Here is an 18,800-nt window from a genome sequence, read left to right on the forward strand (position 1 = left end):
TCCACGAGCTTTGGTGCTGCTGGGAACGAGACCTCAGCACTACAAACCCCAGCACAGAACCCCCAAGCCCCCAGATCTGCTGCTTTTATAGACAGAAGGACTTTTAATTCCACACCCTCCAATATTATCCATCTTTCAAGATCTTTCCTTTGCTCGGACAGTTCCCAGCATCCTAGGCTGTCACCAGACTCTGTGCCTTCAAGAAGATGAAGACTACAACCCTTCACTAGCCAGGGCCTCTTCATTTTCTCCTCTCAGCACACTTCAGTCCCCTCTGAAGCTCAGCATAACAGCAGGCAGAGCATTAATCAACACAACATGTGCTTCACCTAACTTCAGCAACCACTACGAATATTTAAGTTTTACATTATGTGCTGGGATTATTTTTATATATACGCCACCCTGTGTCTTTTTATATACACACTCACACCCCTGTATAAGCAAACACACACACAGCATTTCATTTCTGCAAACTATAATTTAAGCACAGGGATCTTTTCCCCTTCGGGCAGCTGGAGCAGCAGCCGAGTAGTGCAGCAGCGATGCCGAGTGCCCTCTGCTGTACATGAGACAAATGCTTCTTTGTTTAAAAATATTCTTTAAATACTTATAACTTTTCTTAGGAAAATATTTATTAACACTGCATTTGATCATTTGGAGCGCAACATGCAATAATGATGCCACCTGATTTCTCCTGTCACACTAAAAGATTCATGTCTCTTCCAAGTTACATCAGCAGAAAGTAAATAAGTCTGGGCTGGAACTGCACAGGGTCCTATGCGAAAATGTTTTATTTATACACCTGAAAATGACAAAGGGAGATCAGAACAAACAATATAGCTTTATTATTCAGGCACTTATCAGATAGCCTTCACACTTCAGCAGATCACACATCTATTAGAGGTACAAGCTGAAACTGTCACGTGGCAATGTGAAATCATTTTTCTATTGTAAAGCAGCATTGTTCCTGCTACTGGAAGGAAAGATAATATTAAAACATATTCAAATATATGTATTTCAAACTGCTACACCTTGTAATAAATTATGCACTTGATATTAAAAATCCAAGCTACACTGCACAAATCTGACTTTAGAATATTAACTTTTATTGTCTTCTCACATCCCAGCTCCTCTCATATCTGACATTTAAAGCGGCAGCACTTTAGACACGTGGCCTTTATAGCACCAAATGCAGGGCCCAGCCACAGCAATATGAGTGCTCCCACTGTCTGACAGGTGAGAAGAGAAAGGCAATCAGCCTTGTCCCCATCCTGCAGGTACTTCTTCAAATGTGTAATTTCAAGCAAAAGTCTGACTTTGATAGAGTTGGGGTTTTGCAAAAACAGGGATTAAATCATCTGCAAAGAGTGAGGGCAAGATCGGGGACACGGAGCCCAGCAGCATCTCTGCACAGGGCTCCACCTCCACCCAAGGCACATGGGCCAAAGAGCAGCCAGGTCCTTCTCCACAGAGCAAACCCTGCCATGACAAGCACCCAACAGCCTGGAGAGGTCAGAGCAGCACTGTCTGCTACACGAGCACCAAAATCCCAGTGCCTGGCACCATGAGGTATTTTCTCCCTCTCTGTGTCACGCTCCCACAGAAGGAGACATCTTTTTTTAACCTGTCTCTGTGCAATACCTTGGCACTGCAAGCAGGGCCCATCTGCTCTGCAGAGCTCCGTGAGGACACCTCCACACTGCCCTTGGAGGGTGGGAGGAGGACAAGGGGGTCCAAGCACCCTTGGGTGCTGGCTTGAGATGCCCAAGCCCCCAAGTGCTTTCACACAGCCACTCTGTCCCTGGCAAGACCAAAGAGGTGGTTGCCATCAGCACAATCACACCAGAACAACTGGTTCCTCATCCCTTCCAGTGACTCACTGCAAAACCTCTCAATTTCCAGCATTTGTATTCACTTCACAGCTTGGATTTCCTAGAGGAGGCACTACCCAGGAAAACAAGCCTCCTCTTACGCCCTCCTGTAAATGTGTCCACATGAAGCTGATCAAAAATATTCCAGATTATTTTTTTAAACAAAATCTTTTACCAGCTTTTTTTTTCCGCCAACAAAATGCTGTGGTTTTTTATAACTTCTCATCTTGCTCTTCTAAGAGCATTCAGGGATTCTTGTCCTAGATTCCCTGTCTTGGTTGAAGGCCAAGCATCACTAGCTGAGCCAGAGGGAATATAAAAGTATCTTTCTAAGACGCTATAGAAAAGAAGAAGAATTGGACCCTGGGAGACAATTCGCTTTTATGCCTTGGGTATTTAAGGATCAAATGCACATTTGTGAGCTGACACCAGGTAAAGAGGTGGCTTTGAGACTTGATGGCATCTAAAGAAGCCTCTCAATGCATCTTTTTACCAACTAGAGCAAAAGAGAAATGGAGGAGCAGCAACACAACCCCTGGTGTGGCTGCCAAGCCCCTGGGGACAGCAGGGCTCATGGGCCACTCCTGGTGACACCGGGGCACTTGCAACCACTGCTACACTTGCAAAGCAAACAGATGAAGGCAGGGAAACAGGAACCACCCAAGACATGCTGAGGAGGTTTCCTATGGTTACTGCTGCCATGGAAATATGTTTTTTTGTTGGCTTGATCTAAATAATCTCTGGCTCCTTGGCTGCAGTATGCTTCCTGCAAGGTTGGGTTGGATCCCTAGACCTTCCCCTTGCTGCTGGAATGTGAATGCACTGAGCAGTGGCCACCTTCAAGCTGGGTCCAGGAGCATCTCAAACGTGAACTGCTTGAGCTTTCCTCTGGACTCCCTGAAGCCTGTGACTTGGTTTCAAAGAGAAGAGGAGGAAAGAAAGTGGAGGGAGGGGAAAAGACATCCTTTACTAATTGCTCACAGCTGTGTCCAAGCGGCTCCCACTTCAGCTGCCAGGAGCTGCACGCTCGTGCTCTCCCCAAAAGGCTCCAGAGCAACAGAAACCCCTCAGAGGGAGAGGGACTCTCCATCCATCCTCAGAGCTCTGCATAGGGATTTCAATAATTACACTTACACACTCCCCTTATCAGCAAGAGCAGCCATTATGTTTTTTATCACTGCAGCAGCAGCATCCACACAAGGGCAATGGATAGGGGATGAAATGTTTGCTGCAATGGCTGAGTACAAAGTGTCTCTCTCTGCAGTGAGAATAATAATTGTCACACTGAGCTCTCCAAGTGATAAGCCCTGGTATCAGGGTTCTGTGAGGAGTGGAGCCACACGTGGGAAGAAACAGCCTCTCCAGCAGTAGAGAGGAGCACCCTGAGTTTTCTGTACACCTCTTGACCCAAGTACTGGAGAACTGAGAGAGGTCCGCCATTGGGACGGCACTGATGCATGTCTGGGGTCTGCAAGCATGAGAAAAATGTTCCTTACAGCCATGCTCATGAGGTTCACCCTGAAATTAGTTTTCCTCACATCAGACAATTCTGCTAATGTTACAAATTCCTTCGACATTAGATAGTGACCGCAGAGATGCTACAAGCACAGGAAGGGTCCGGCTTTCCACCACCACGGCTGGGAGATTATTCATTGGAGAAAAAAGCAAATAGCCAAATGAGCACCACAAATTGCAAAGCCAGCTGCCAAAGGTCTCAGCTGATACTATCAGCCATCCTTAAACTCGGTGATAGACTTACGAGCCAGACAATGAAAACGCAATTCATTATTTGAAGAGTGACTCACTGGTGTAATAAGGATGGATTACTGGGCGGGGGGATGAGGGGGGGAGAATGTCTTTGAAAAAGTCTAAAAGACTGAAGATTGACTTTTTAAAGGCAAACAGAAAAAGAACAAAACCAAAGAAAAACTCTTGAAAACACTGAACAGACTCTCAACAGCCGAGAGCCACAAAGAGGAGGGCAGCGCTCCGTGGGCGTCAGCCAAAAGCTGCGCCCGGCCCCTCCAGCGGGGCTCCCGGCTTCCAGCCTTTATCCCACCAAAGCGCTGGCTGGCAGCTTTTTCTTTCACGCCACACCGCGCTGGTGACAAAGGCGTGTTGCAAACCCTCTAATAAAGCAGTAGGAGTTTTCCTGCCGGCCCGACACAGGCCACACGCAGCACAGCACGGCCGGGTCCAGCGGGACGCGTCCCGGGACAGCGCGGGTCTGAGCGGCCGGCCGGACCAGCTCGGGAAGGCGATGGAGGCGAGAGCGGGGGTGACAGCTCAGCTTTGCATGTCATAGGACCAGTGCAAGTCTCCATCTCCCACCTCCTCCCTCTCATCAGAGGCTTCAACAAGCGATTTAACCCATTTCTCTAGGCTCGGGTGGATGCACAGGGAGCTCAGGACCTTACACATCCAGAAGCACTGGGTGGTTAAATCATTCACCGTGTCCCACTAATTCGCAGCTCCCAAATCTATGACCACAGCCTCCAGCACCAACAGCTGTCTGCTTCTAGGAGATCCCAGTGCAAGACAATCCATCCTGCTTCCAAGTTTTGTGGCTCTTTCCTGAGCAAATCCACCTCGAAAAGCTCCATGCAGGAACTGTGCTTTGCCAGTGTCCAGCAGCACAGCCGCTTGGCTGAGGCACCAGCAAAGCACTGACCAGCCAAATTCTGCCCTCGGGATGGCAAACCCTACTGGCTCACACCAGGCAGGTAAACTTCTACTCTTTGCATACCAAGAAGCAGGTGTAGTTATTAAAAAAAAAAAACAGTGCCAAAAAAAATATCCCGACCAAATTTTAAAATTATTTGTTTAGAAGTAAAATATCACACAAACTCAGAATTCAGTGTGTCTGCTCTGCAGACAGCTATCCATCATCAGTGTAATTCACAATCACACCAGATACAGAATAAACCCCACAAATCCCGCAACAGCTTATAAGTGTTTTTTCACACCATTCATAAAAATAGACTTGCACATGGCCACTTCAAAACAGACAGAAAATCTACCCACACTGCCCGTTCCCTAGGAGAAATTCTGCTTTTCTGGCTTTTGCCAGCAGCTCAGTGGCAATGGAGCCAGGCAGAGCAGCTCCAGTTAGAGCAGCTGCAGAGCAGGGCTCTGTGCTCAGCTGAAATTCAATCAACAAGTGTCCAAACTGCTTTTGAGTTCTTGCAATACAATCCTGAGTGGCTTGTAAAGGACTTCAAACAGGCTCCCTGGGCTTGCCCGGAAACAAATACATATCTCACCTGCTCTTTTGTACATCGCATACAAAAAATTAAAGAATTTATTTTGGGCTTTTTGCCAGGGACAACACTGCCTCTGACACTGTAATGCTCTGGTAATGTGGATACTCTGTCTCCCAGCCAACACAAACAGGATACCTTATCAGTCTTGGCTGTCTTAAGTGCTGTTTTCAAGTGCTGTTTCAGCAGCAGGGCACAAAGAAATGGAACCTACAAGTCAGAAAAAATTGTTGGGAGTTCCTTAAATGTAACTGTGCACTCAACATTTAGGAAAAGAACTGTCCCAGGGCAGGGCAAAGCTGATACCTACACCACAATTCACCCAAACCCCCATCCCAATGGCCCAGCTGCCCCCTGGTAGAGCTGCTGTTGGAACAGCGGGAGCAGCACGAGCCATCACACATTATCCCTGTTCTCCCTACTACCATGGAGGTGAAAAGCCCCCTCAAAAAAGTAGACCTGATTTCCCAAACACTTACACAAGTGTTTAATCTCGCAGGTGTAAGAAAATAGGACAGCTGAAGTCATTGATGCCAAGCCAAGAGCACAGTGCAGCATCCCCCTGAGCTGAGCTCCAGTGCACACAGGCACCCACACCAAACCACCCTGGGCACAGGGGCTGAAGGGCACTCACTGCCACTGAAGAACCTGGCAGGGAGTGGCTTCTCCTTTCTGAACCTGTGACCAAATAAGCACACAAAAAATAAATTAAAAACAAGCTAATGATACCAACCCACTTTGTGAAAGGCTTTAAAATCAGCAAACAAAACCAGCCTTTGAATTTTTTGCATCCCCTCTGCCAGGGTGACAGTATCTTTGGGAAGCAGGTGACTCCTGCCCACCTCTAGGGACAGGAACAGGTCCCCTAGGGACAGCAGCAGCCCTTAGCCCTCTGCAGTCCCTTGGGGACTCCCCTCAGGAGTGTTGTGATGGATCTGCACTGGGCTAGACCTGCACTGGCTGAATTTTACCCATTTCAGCAGGTTCCCAACTGCAAAATGATGAATTTTCTAAAACCTTCCAGGCTAGCACAGTTCACCATGGCAGTGATAGGAACATCAGACTATTCAAGATAAGGCATTGCTATTCTCACATCTCCAAATCCTTTCCAATAAACATGCAAGGAAGTGCGGAATATCTGAATCCTAAAGAAGAGAGGCACAAAGCCTGTTATTCATGCCAGGGAAAAGCTGGGAGTGTGTGTGTGCAAGAGACATAACCTATGAGAAATGCTGAAAACATATGGAAGCAATAATCTGTACTTTTTTTTTTTTTTGGAAGTAGAAAGAAATGCTTCAGCATTCGGTGTTATTCGTTCATGTGCTGCATTACAAATATTATTGTTTCTGCTCTCTGGATGAGGAACTAGGCAGCAAACTGGAGACCCAAAGGCACCCAGGGATGAGCCTGCTGGGGTGTACCTCCCATGGGCAGGATCAGAGCCCTAGGAATGCAGACAAAGGCTGCAAACACACAGAATTTCTCGCTCATTTCAAACACACAGATTGCTGCTCTTGTGCACAGCAATCTCCAGAGCACTGGGCACTAAACAAACACACCAACAAAACAAAACAAACATCCACTGCCACAAGCAACTCCCTGCCTACAGTCGACAAGGCAGAGAAGGGAGCTGCAAAGCAACTTGTGCATCATCACCCAACATCATCAAACATCACAGGGCTTCTGGTCCACAACCTCATTTCAGGTCACTGTCTCATGACATGCATCTCTTTTCCTTGTCCATAGGTTTCTGTGATCCAGTGGTCAATCACAACCCTTTGGGCTGATCACCTGGGATCTCCAGACAGCTCTCTCCTGAGAAGATGAGAAGTTTGTCTTTGCAGACACTCCCTGATCCAAGGCCAGATGAGATCAGACTTCAGCAGGACTGACTGCAGTAGATTACAGCAAGATACTGAGTTATGGAAATAAATAAACAAATGCTCAAAACAACTGTATGCAGCAAAATTTGTTAACATGGAATATTACTGAATACTACATCAAGTCACATAAATTTGCCCTGAAAGGCAAGGGCCAGGCACTGTGTGCTGTACAAACACACAGCACTGATATTAAGAGCACAACGTGTGACAGCAATGCATGAAGAGAAGCAGATCTCTTCCTCAGCAAAATGTGATTCCAAGGGACAAAGATTGTGTGATGTATGCAAGGAAAAAGATGCTCCAAGAAAAGATGTAAGACATAATCTCACACTGAAACTAAAACCCTGGCAAACCAGTCTTTGTCTTCATGTCATGTTTATTACTGCGTTTCAAATTCTTCTGCAAACCAGAAGAATAACTATGGCAACAAAGACTTCTCCAAAGGTTTTCAGACTCTATTTTTAAAATTGTCTTCTCTGTCACAGCATCCAAATTCCTTCCCTCAGAAACCAGCCGTATGCCACTGCCTCTGCAGGCTTTGCAAACCAGGTGGCACATCCCCCCTTCCTCACACCAAAGCTCAAACACCATCCTGAGACCTGCGTGTCCTGCTTCTATCTTTTTAGTTGGTGGGTTTGGAGAAGGCAGGGAGCAAGGAACAGCAAGGTCTGCTGAACTGCAAGAGTATTTTGGCTTTCTCTAGGAGCAAACAAACCATGGCTCCATGTGCTAAACACATGCCAATCTCCCAACACGAAGGATCAGCTATTTTAACGGAGGTACTAAAGCTGTAATTTTACTTCACCCAGAGTAAATCTGAAATTAGTTCTTCACAGTAAGCTTAACAGCAGCAAAAGCGAACCATTTGTCACCTTTAAGGTTTGCATATTCACACTAATTGCACCGGGACTAGGTTATAAATTCCCTTCCAGGCTCCTGGACCACCTCCCTCGAAGGCTTTTCTCTGCAAGACATTATGCAAAAGACACTGCTAATGGCTATTCATTCACCAAACTCCAGTGACAGCTTTATTTAATGCCAAAGCTTGTTAACAAGCTGAATGGCACACAGTTTAATGTAATGCAGATCTGATTAGAAAACAGCAACCGGGCTCCTAAGGAGTTCAATTTTTATTGAATTTGATTTCCCTTTTTCCACACAAAGCCACCTTTATTAATGAGGATTTGGTTACCTACATGCCATTTCCATTTTCTAGACTGGAGCCCACACAAATGAACTCAGTCCTTTGGCACTTTGCTGACAACCCACCACAGCAGAAAGTGATGAGACGAGAGGAAGGAATCATTTTTCTGCTCAGCCCATGAGAAATTCAGGGTTTTACTGGTTATAGTTTGATAGCTGTGTCTTCATGGACTTTGCCCCCAAACCGTCTCAGAAAAACCACTTACATTTTCCTCTTTGGGGCTAAATGATTTAAAGCTATAAATTGAATTTCTGCCTCACAACAGAGGCAGAGATCTGTGGCGTGCCAAAGAGAGCTTTGAGGGAGTAAGATGTAGGCTCTAGTTGGACTAAGGGGTTTTCAATTCCTTGCTTCCACCACATTAGCATTAAAAATACTGACACTGCTACAGGATAATTCACCTACTACCTTGAATGTGGGATTATAATTTCAGAGCAAAATTATGAAGATTATAAAACAAACTTCAAAAACCAGGGACGTTGTTTAATTCTTTAACAATCCCCTTTCATCTTCTTTTTGCACATCACCTGCAGTAGAGAGAGCAGGCTTATTCTGAAAACAGTTCTGCAGAATATCATTTATTTTCAAGAGGTTTCTCTGTCTCAGGAAGCATGCCTGTGCTTCCAGGAATGATAAATTCAGCAAACGCTCAGAGCCATCTCTGAGAAAAGTGGCTGTTAAGGCAACATAGGAACACAGGAATCTTCATCCTCTAACAAAGCAATCTGCTTGAGGGAGTGCCTGCACAGATCACACCTAAAATCACAGGTAAATTGAAAATACACAGTCCAGCATAATTGGGTATAGACAATGCCTGCCTCAGCAATGGCTTCAGTGTCTGCAAGTTTATAAATTCTGTCTCCCTAAAGCGTTATCACCACTCTGCATCTTTGAAGCAAAAACACCCCATTTACACTTATCAGCAAAACTCTGCTGTCAAAGGATTATAAAAAGCCTTACAAATCTCTACAGGTCAACTGATCTGGATTTATACCTCTAATGTGAGGATCTCCTTGCAAACCCTTGTTTTCTTTCAGTCTCATTCTGCACGGTCAGGTGAGCAGCCCCACCAGTCAGTGACTGCAACATCTCCTGCACAGAGGGCACAGGCTCCTCAGCAGGTTTTCAACCTACAAACTACTGGGAATAATTTGTCTGCTCACCTATTCCTGGCATTAATAGACCACTGGCTAGTGAAAAATGAACGAATTTCCTCTCTATTGTGTTCTGGCAAATAGACTGCTTTATTTGGTTTAATTGCGTAATTACTCTTACATCAAGGCAATTAAATGGGAATGTCTGCAGGAGGGCTCTCAGCTAATCGAGTCCTGGTGTAAGGGAACTTGGTGTAAGGTCTAACCTGCTCAGTGGGATGCAAACCCTGGAGCACAAAGGCTGCAATGCCTCTGGGAGCTGACCCCACCCATACCCTAAGGGTCCCCATCCTTCTCCTGCCCCGGGGGACATAAGCACTTCTCTCCTGAGAGAAAGCTGCTGGAAAAATCCACATTGTATTTGCAAAAATCCCCTCCCATGCCTGCAGGTTGTCAGCAAAGGAGATTATGGGTAGTCCTGGCAGGGTGGAGGCTCCTGCACATGGGGTTTGGCAGGATCTGGCCTAGAGGTACAGCATGCCGATGCAGAGGGCACAATCTGAAAACAACTGCAACATCCTTCTCATGTGACACTCCCCAGGCAGCTGTGTGCCCCTTCTGCTGGGCCATTTGGCCTCTAGTGGGATCCTGTCAAAATTCACTTAATCCTTCAAAAGCTACTGTACAGTTGTACTCTCTGACATAACGAAAGATGAAGCACAGCACCTCACAAGTTCTTGGAGCAGGGGAGAAATACTGTTGGTGACCACGGCTTTTCTTCTTATCCTGAATTTCAAAGTTCTTCTTGTCACTTTTAAGTATTACAAAGTGGCTCTGCAGGGACACGAGGAAATCCGGGACAGCCCGAGGACCAGGGCGAGCCCCACCTGCTCCTGTGCATCCCTCAGGGCAGACCTCAGCCTATGGAACCCGTCCCACCACACCTTGGGGCAAATGCCAAAGGGAACAACGATTTGCAAGGCTAAACGTTAGGATACAACTCAACAAGAATATATCAATCCCCATCCTTGCTCTGAATCCAAGCTTTAATCTGGTGAGACACAGCTCTGAGAAGTAGGGCAGAGGCTGGGAGGAACGCCAAGCACAGCAGATGCTGGAGAAAAGGGTATACCCTGAAAAATAAGGTTAAAAGGTCACCAAGGGCTCCCTGGCCTACTAAGGCTATGTAGAGCTCCCAGGGCCCGCAGCCCAGATTTAATATCACCAAGTCCCAGATCGCACATCAGCAGGAACTCATTTTGAGACAGCAGAACATGGGGAGGGGAGAAGGGGCTGACCCAGGAGAAGGCCAGGGCTTGCTGTGCTTATCAGGCACCGGCACTGTCAGGTTTGTAAAGAGACAGAAATACCATCTTTGTAAAGACAACAGAAACAACCAAAATTACAATTTTTGCCGGAGTTTCACACAGCGGTTTGATGCAGACCGCAAGAACCCCTTCAGCCCCATTTTTCCCTTCCCACCCCACCCAGGTTGTCCCTGACAGGTGAGGGCGGCTTCAGCCCCCGGCATGACCCGGAGCAGCAGGACGAGCTCCTGATCGCACTGGGGCAGCTGTGAGTCGGTAATCGCCAAACCAGTTACCCCAGTCCCGCATCTGGATCCTGCTGCGCCCCGCACCGGCCACAGGCATACCTGTGTGGGGATGGCCCACCCGTGTCCCCAAAACCCCCACCGTGGGTGGGCAACGCGCTTCGGACTAACACAAGCCCTCTCAAAACAGCCACACCTGCACCCCGGATGCGCTCGGGACTGGGAGGGCACCGCAAAGCCCTGGAAAGGGAGAGCCGCGATGGGACCCGGCGTGGGGGGACGGGCCGGGGACAAGCGGGGGCCTGGCCGGGCCTTACCTCCACTTGTGCAGGGCGAAGCCCGGGCACTGGTCCCCGCAGGTGTTGCAGGGCTGGCCCCGCTCCGGCTCCCCCGACGCCGTCAGCTGCAAGGAACAGCAGAGTCAGCGGCGGCTGCGGGACGAGGAGGATGGGAACGGGCACCCGGGGGATAGGGAAGGGGCACGCCCGGGGGAAAGGCACCCGCACGGCTGGGAGAGGGCAGGGGAAGGGCTGGAGCGGGGACGCACCCCAAGCAAGCGGCACATGGGGGCGGCGGGGACCCGCCGGGCGCCGGGGCGCAGCCGGAGCGGGCGGCGGGACAGAGCCACAGGTGGGAGCGGAGCGGGGGACGGGGAACGAGGGGCGAGGGACCCCCGGCACTCACCGAGCGGCTGGAGAGCCGCTTGCGGGAGCCGCGGCCGAACATGGCAGCGCTCCCGGCGCGGAGCCCGGCGCAGCCCAGCCCGAGTGTGCGGCAGCAGCGGCCGCCCCGTCCGGGCCCGTCCCGCCCCCCGGCGGCCGCCCCTCGGCCGCGCTCCCGCCCCTCACCCGCCCCTCAGCCCGGCAGGCACCGCCCCGGCACGGACCGGCTCCCCCGCCCCGCTGCCGGCGCTCCCCTCAGGGTTAACCGCGCTCCCCGGGCCCTGCCCGGCCCTGGCCGCCCTCGGGAGCACCGCGCCGGGTGTGCAGTGGGCAGCGCGATGTCCTCGTTGGACACCAGAGCTGGGTGGCGATAAAGAAGCTGAGCTCCCCAAGGGCAGAGCTGGGGCTCGGCAGGGCGCACGCTGAGGTTACCTGCGCTGTACAGGGGATTTTACTGGCCCAGGCACGGAGCGATCATCCCGGGTTCCTCCCGGGCGTCAGATCCCCTCCTCGAGGAGGAAAGGTTTAGCCCACAAACACGAGCAGGGTGCAGGAAAACACTGTCACAGGAAATATGTTTGCGGCCTGAGATGCTGGAGTGGGACACAAAGCACCTGTTACAGCCCCGGAGCTCACGGTGCTCCCGGAGCTACGTGTGGGCCAGCAGGGCTGGGAGCTGTGATCCTGGGATCCGTGGGGCCAGCAGGGCTGTGATCCTGGGATTCGTGGGGCTGGGAGCCCCATAGGGTTGCCCATGCATCAGCCCACTCTTGTCATACATGCAGTGCACTAAAAGCAATGCCCACCCCGTGCCCCTGGGGTTTGCAATCAAACAGCACATCTGGCACAAGGCAGAGCAAAATGAACCGTGGGGAGAGGAGGAGCAGCAAACGCTTCACAGAGCACAGGGCTCCTCGGAAAATCTTCCCCAGTGGGGCTGGAGCGGCTTCTCCATTAGCATTTCACAGCTTCACCCAGGGTTGTGGTTGTTTGCAGATCCTGTCAGCTCCTTCCCCTCCTTCCCTGCCTCTTTGTTCCCTTGCCTTGCTGCCTCACAGCTGGTTAAAATGGTAACCCTTTGATAATTTCTTTTTTCCATTTAATCAGTTCTCATTTTTCTTCTCTTGTGTCTTCTTCCCTGGGAGGCTGAAATGAGGCTGGGAGCTGTGGATCTGAGGTGGCCTTTTGAAGAGTCTCAGACAAAAAGTTTCGGGGAGATTTTCACTCTTTCCTGCCATAAATACTGTGCTTCCTTTAAAAAAAAAAACAACAAAAAAAAAAAACAAAAAAAAAAAAACCCAAACCCAAAAAACAACACAAAACCAAACAAAAACCCAAATAAAACAAACAAACCCAACCTAAGGGAAAAAAAACCCACCTCCACATGGAGAATTTTATAATGGAGAAAATTTCCTTTTCCATAGGCTTTCTTCATGGCACTGAGAAAATATTGAATGCTCCCTGCTCTGTTTTTCTGTGGTTGCTATTTTTACCTTTCCAAAACCCTCCAAGCTTCCCTCTATTGCTCCCTTCTGCTAAATTTCCTCATCATTTTCCTTCTTGGTTTCTCTCCCAGTTTCCAACTCATACAGTGGTGCATGAATATATTATAAACTCTCAAGGGAAGAGGCGATCTCTCCAAGTATACGTTTCATCACACAGTGGGCAACTGGTTGCAGACTGGGGTTTGACCTCATGTTGAAACATCTCAGCCTACAGCCTGTATCCAGTGTCTAATACATTATCAGGGTGCTGAGTTACTGTTAGCTCTACAGAAGGACAATGAGATTTCAGGGAGTGGGTGTCATGCAAGAGAGGGCCTGAAAATCTCCAGCATTTTGGGTGTCTTGCATAAGGTTCAGAATATTTTAAACTCCAATTAAAACTGCTGAAATAAAAGCAGTATTGGATACAGGACTTATAACAAGATTCAACGTGCTGTGGGAAATGCTTTAAAGGTGACCTGCAAATCCTCTTTAATTGCTCTGCTGTTGCAAGAGATGCTGTGCGCCCTCAATAACAGGGCTGGCGAGGACATCTGCTATGAGTTTAAAACAGCAAATGTAAGTCAAAGTTGGAGGATAAATTCCTTGGAGGTGTGGCTGTACTGAATCACAGCTCCAGTCTTCTGATGAAGATGCAAGTCCTAAATTGTTACCTAAAACAAGGCTAGCTGGTCCCCTCCCAAGCTGTCCACGAAGCTACCAAACTGCCCTGTCACCCTGCATGTCCTCCAGGCTCATGCCTGATACTGCAGGCACAGGGGGTGACACAAGGAAAAGGCAGGGGAGGCTCTGAGCATCAAGGCTTGCATCAGTGTGTTCAGAAGAGGGAAGATGAGGGCTCAGCCTGGGAGTGCAGAAGATGCAGACAAGAGGGGTGAGGGGTGCTGTGCTCACTGCTTCTGCTCTGCTGTGCCTGCAGAGGGATCTGGGGAAATCATGCAGAGCCATGAAAATGTTCAGGTAGCACAGACCCAGTGAAGTCAGGTCCTTAGGGACTCCTGCTCACCTAAATATCTCATTGGAACAACAATTTCTCTCTGGTCTGAGACATCCAGGGCAAATGAAAGGCTATTTGGGAGGACCCCATCCACTTTTAGGGATGCTCAGATGCTCCCTCTCTATAAGGAAACAGCCAGGCCAGAACATCATCTCTGGATGCATTTGGGAAAGGGAGGGGATGCATTATCTCATTGGCCTGAATGCTCCTCTTCTCTTTCCTCCCCCAGAAAAGCTGCCAAGAGTAAAGATCTCTCAGGAAATAAACTCCCACTCCCTTGTTCTCACCATGTGCAAAGGGGATGATGCACCATCCTGGCATGGCTGGGTAGGCAGGGGACAGCAACACAGCTCCAGACCTACCTGTGCTACCACAAGAGCTACTTTCAAAAGGGTATTTTGCATTATTATTTTTATAGACATGGAGATCTTCCTCTTGAGTGGAGGCAGACTCAGCTTGGAGGTGGGGGGTGTCAGATACTGCTGTCAAATAGGCTCAGAAACAGACACACATGTATAATACATGCTAGACAGTTTGGCTGACAAATTATTGTTTCTGCTGTCACTTAAATTGTTCCATACGTGATCTTCCCCTCCCATGTCTGTTTCAATCAAACCTGCCTAGAGCTGACTCTCCTTCCAGCCCTTCTAATGACTAAACCAGTTTAAAACCCAGTTTGCTCCATTCATGCACTGAGTTGGACCCATTTCCCTTCCCTTTGAAGTTGTGGATGGCCAAGAGGAGGAAAATGACAGGGATGCTCTTTGCTTCCTGCTCCCTGTTGTACCTGATACTACAGAAATTATTATGATGAAAATCAAAGAGCTCAGGGAAAGGTATAATACAGCTCCTGTGTTAGCTTTTGGTCACAAGGTAGGTGGAACAGGGACTGCCATGGGATAGATCTGTGCAGAAGAGCAGCCCAGGATGCAGGGCAGAGCTGTCATTAGGGCTCTGTTCTCCTGGTGACCTCCATCCCATGTGGGACACCAGCATGTGCAATAGCAGCAGTGATTGTGTCCCAGCCCAGTGGGCAATCCTTACCAGCTGGGAAGAGGAGCTGCAGGTCCACAGCAGTAGCTGCAACCAGAGGATGGGAAATATGGGGACAACTTGTGCCACCAAAGACCATGGAAAGTCTGCTTCCAGCTCTGGTCCAGCAATTCTGGATGGGAGTTAGCTGGCAGACGAAACAGTTTTGTGTGTGAAGCCAGGAAAATTTTCTAGTCTTTCCAGGAAAGTGCCCCTGGCTTTCCTATCCTGCAAACCGTGCCTCATGTCAGGAAATCACCTCCAAAATACTCACATGCAGGAAGCTCTCATCATCCCTCCATCAGCTCTGACACCCCCGTGCCTCTCACAGTCCAGCCCTGACCATCAGCACCAAGGCAGGGGTAGCACCAACAGAAAGCAGTGGAGTAAGGCAGAAAGCAGCTCTCATTTTCATGCTGGACCCATCCATTTCTCCCCTCTGTGATGTCAAGGTGAATTTGGCTGTTACATACCAAGTCAGGCCCCTCGTGGTTCCTCCTGCCAGCAGCCTGTGCAGGTGAATTACAGCTCAACATGAACCCTGTCTCCATCTAGTACCCTGAAGGTATAAATGTCTGACTATTATTAGGAAGTTATTGTCTGAAGCCTTTCAAACAGCAAAAGGAGGGCTTAAAAATACCTCTAAGTGCCACAGCTGCTGAAGGAGTTTGATGGGGACTACACATCTAATTTGCTGCATCTTTCCTCCACCAAGCCTCCTTCTTCCTGGGTAAATGTGCCCCCATGAGGGTCTTTTAGGAGTTCTCAGTGTTTCTGCTCATTCCAGCCCCAAGATTTGCAATAACTGCAGGCAGAAAAGGCTGTGCACAAACCCCAGTTTGAGGTGGGGAGATGGAATTTCAATCTGTGCTGTGCATAACAGGAACCCAGGCCGGGATGAATCATGCTGTGTTACTTTGGTTTTAAATTTTTTTTGCGCTGCGTAGGATTTTCTGGGGCATATTCCATCAGGCATGTAATGGTCAGATTCACTCTGAACGTTTCTTACACGGATACTTTGCAGTACACACACTTCAAATGTCACAAATGGCAACAAAGTGGGCTTAGCAACTTAACAAACCCTTCTACAAGTTCTGTAGATCATACATTTTCTCAGTGCTCTTTATCACAGCCATTTGACTACTACTTTTTTTGTTAGATTTTTCTGTTCTGAGGTATTTTGATTAAAACGGTACTGAGTAATTGCACCTTTTTTATTTCATCAGTACACTCATTTGTAAATATCCCAGGAATGTTTTTTGTGTCCTCCCACCCAGGAATGCAAATGGCCATTATGTGCTCCCCAAGGTATCTCCAAATAACCCTTCTCCTTTTAACCTTAGGATTTTATTGTGTTAGTTGCTAAGTAACTGAGTAAGATTTATAGCCATCTATTGTTAATTTTGAAGGCGGTCTTCAATTTCCCTGTAAATAGCATTTGGGAGTTGGAGTCCACACCAATAAAAACTTGGAGCCCAGTCTCACTCTGTGGAGAGGAGCACCTGCTATGAAATGCAGAGCCAAGTGGATACATAAAACTTACCCTCTCAAAAAAGGGACCTGCCCCTCTCAGACTGGGCATTGCTGAGGTGCTGGAGGGACCCTGGCCTCTGATGCCAGCATGGCAGAGTGTCACAGGCCCCCTCCCTCCCTCCTGCTCCTTTCCAGCTCCTCATCCTTCAGGCTGTTGCTCTCCGAAATGAAATGCCAGTGCTTCAGCTTTCCCCAGGTCTGTATTTCTCTGCTGTCAAGCTCAGGAACCCCTCAGCACAGCTCCCCCAGCCTCTCTGACAAACGGGTGGGAGATGGCCCCAGTTCATGTGATTGCTTAATGCCTTTCAATTTGAGGCTATACAAAGCAATCAGGTGGGACTCTGCCAATTTGCACACAACATCCTAGTGCTATAGCAACAAGTAACTTTCTACTATCCCCGCTCACTCCCTGGAGCTCTCTTTGGTGCGGCAGAATTGTTTGCTTTATGCTGTAAATTCACACTTCTGCCATGCTACTTTGACTTTTCAGGACCATTTATGAAGATAAGGGAAAACAAACCAATTTAGGGTAACTGGCAGAGAGGCAGGTGTCAGCAGGCACGGCAGGAGGTGAGCTGGCAGGAGTGAAGCCATCCTGCCCTTCCCTTGCCACAGCACTGGAAGTGTCACCGATGTCCTGCATTCCCTCACATTAATCATTCATTTGCCACCCTGCAGGTGGAAAGGTCCTTTGACTCATGTTTTTGAAGCTGTTTTATTGTCTCTCTTGATTTGGAGAAAAAGAAAAGAGTCTTTTACTTACCATTTTACAGGGTTGAAGCCTGCTTATAAATAGGGTAGAGAAATGCCTAGCAAAACCAGGCTGCTGGTGATAGCTCAGATCATGAGAAATTAGGTAGCTGTGAGGCCAGAAATTGTTTCTTTTCTAGACACCAATGTTATCAGATTTTATATTGGTGCTGGTTTTGCCTGCTGTAGCCACCAGTTCTTTAGCCAAGGCAAACAGCCCAGGACAAACCTGCTGTCAAAAGCTTCTGGTTCTGCCAGGTTAAATGCTGCCATACATTTGAGTTCTTGAAAGCCCCAAGCCATTGGGAATGATCAGATGGGAAAATGCCATCAGTGAAATCTGAATGCCAGTCGTACCTAGAAAGCTTTGCATGCCACTTGCACAATGTGGAGGAAAGCTGAAGAGGAGGGCACACTCAGGTTATCTTGGGCAACAGCCTCTCTGGGGCAGGCAGGCAGCTCTCAGGGGTTATTCCAGGTGAGCTCTGCCCCAGCACAGGGCACACCCACTGCATTTTTCCACACAGAGCAGGATGAAGCTGTCGGTGTTGACAAGAGCTGTTGAAATGTCTTGAGGACACCCCACTTCAAGCAATTCAGTCAGCAGAATTTAGAAATATCTCTAAAAAGTGGATTTGAAGGGTATCACCTCTCCATTTGTCCTACCTGAATGGAGCAGCAGCTCAGGTGAGAGTCAGCAGAATGATCTGCTGGGGTTTCCAGTGCCGCTGATTTGGGTTTACTGTCCCCCTGAGACACGTGTACTTGAGGAGACATGGCATGCTCAGGGATACTCTGGGAGGAGAACAGTGAAGGAGAGACAGATAGCAAAGTGTTTCAGCAGCTGAGCCCCAGCACAGGTAAGAAGAAAGGCCATTGCCTCCTGCTCCCACAGACAAAGCTCAGACTCACTGTGCTGCTCCTGTGCTGCCACGAAACAAACCTCCATGGCCACTGCTGCCCTACATCTCCTTTCAGTAGCTCATGGTTTGAAATTTTAGGTCTCAGTTGTTTGCCAGTTCAGCTGTGCTGCATTTTCTGAAGCAGGGAAAGGCTGCCACCAGTGTGTACCTGCTTGTTCTAAGCTCTGGCAAAGCATCAGCTTCAGTGGGAAGCACAGAGCTGCGTGCTCCCACCACTACACACGTGCATCCTGCTCCAAAGGGCTACTCACACCTGGGACCAAGCTGAGAAACTTCATCTGGGAAGTCCAAGCCATGCACGAGACCACAGCTCCAGCCTCTGGCAGCATCTGGTACCTGCTTGCATCCTCTGCTGCGGGCGGCCTCGCTCCCACCTGCGGGGGGCCTGGAGGCACCACCTGTATTTACTGCTGCTTGTATTTGCCAGTAACAGCAACTAACCTGGACGTGTCTGTTCTTGCCAGCGAGTTTGCAGGGAGCTATTCCCACTTCCCTGCTGCCAGCAGCAGGAGCAGTGAGAGAGTTTCACAGTCA

General features: G+C 48.8%; 1 protein-coding gene across 2 annotated transcripts in view; it reads right to left on the bottom strand.

The window, feature by feature from the left end:
- The window catches only part of PRICKLE2 (prickle planar cell polarity protein 2), a 102,166-nt gene extending 90,507 nt beyond the window's left edge, over window positions 1–11,659 (bottom strand). The window contains exons 1-2 of one of the 2 annotated variants that reach the window (XM_030956567.1): window positions 11,549–11,659; window positions 11,182–11,267 (exon numbers count right to left, since the gene is read on the bottom strand). In XM_030956567.1, coding sequence (XP_030812427.1) covers window positions 11,182–11,267; window positions 11,549–11,590 — 128 coding nt within the window. In that variant the 5' untranslated portion in view covers window positions 11,591–11,659. Of the gene's footprint in view, window positions 1–6,922; window positions 7,004–11,181; window positions 11,268–11,548 lie in introns of those variants that run through there. The other variant, XM_030956571.1, reaches the window with a different exon arrangement.
- Between the last annotated feature and the right edge of the window lie 7,141 nt (window positions 11,660–18,800).

The sequence above is a fragment of the Camarhynchus parvulus genome, chromosome 12 (genome assembly GCF_901933205.1).
Source record: "Camarhynchus parvulus chromosome 12, STF_HiC, whole genome shotgun sequence".
NCBI lineage: Eukaryota > Metazoa > Chordata > Aves > Passeriformes > Thraupidae > Camarhynchus > Camarhynchus parvulus.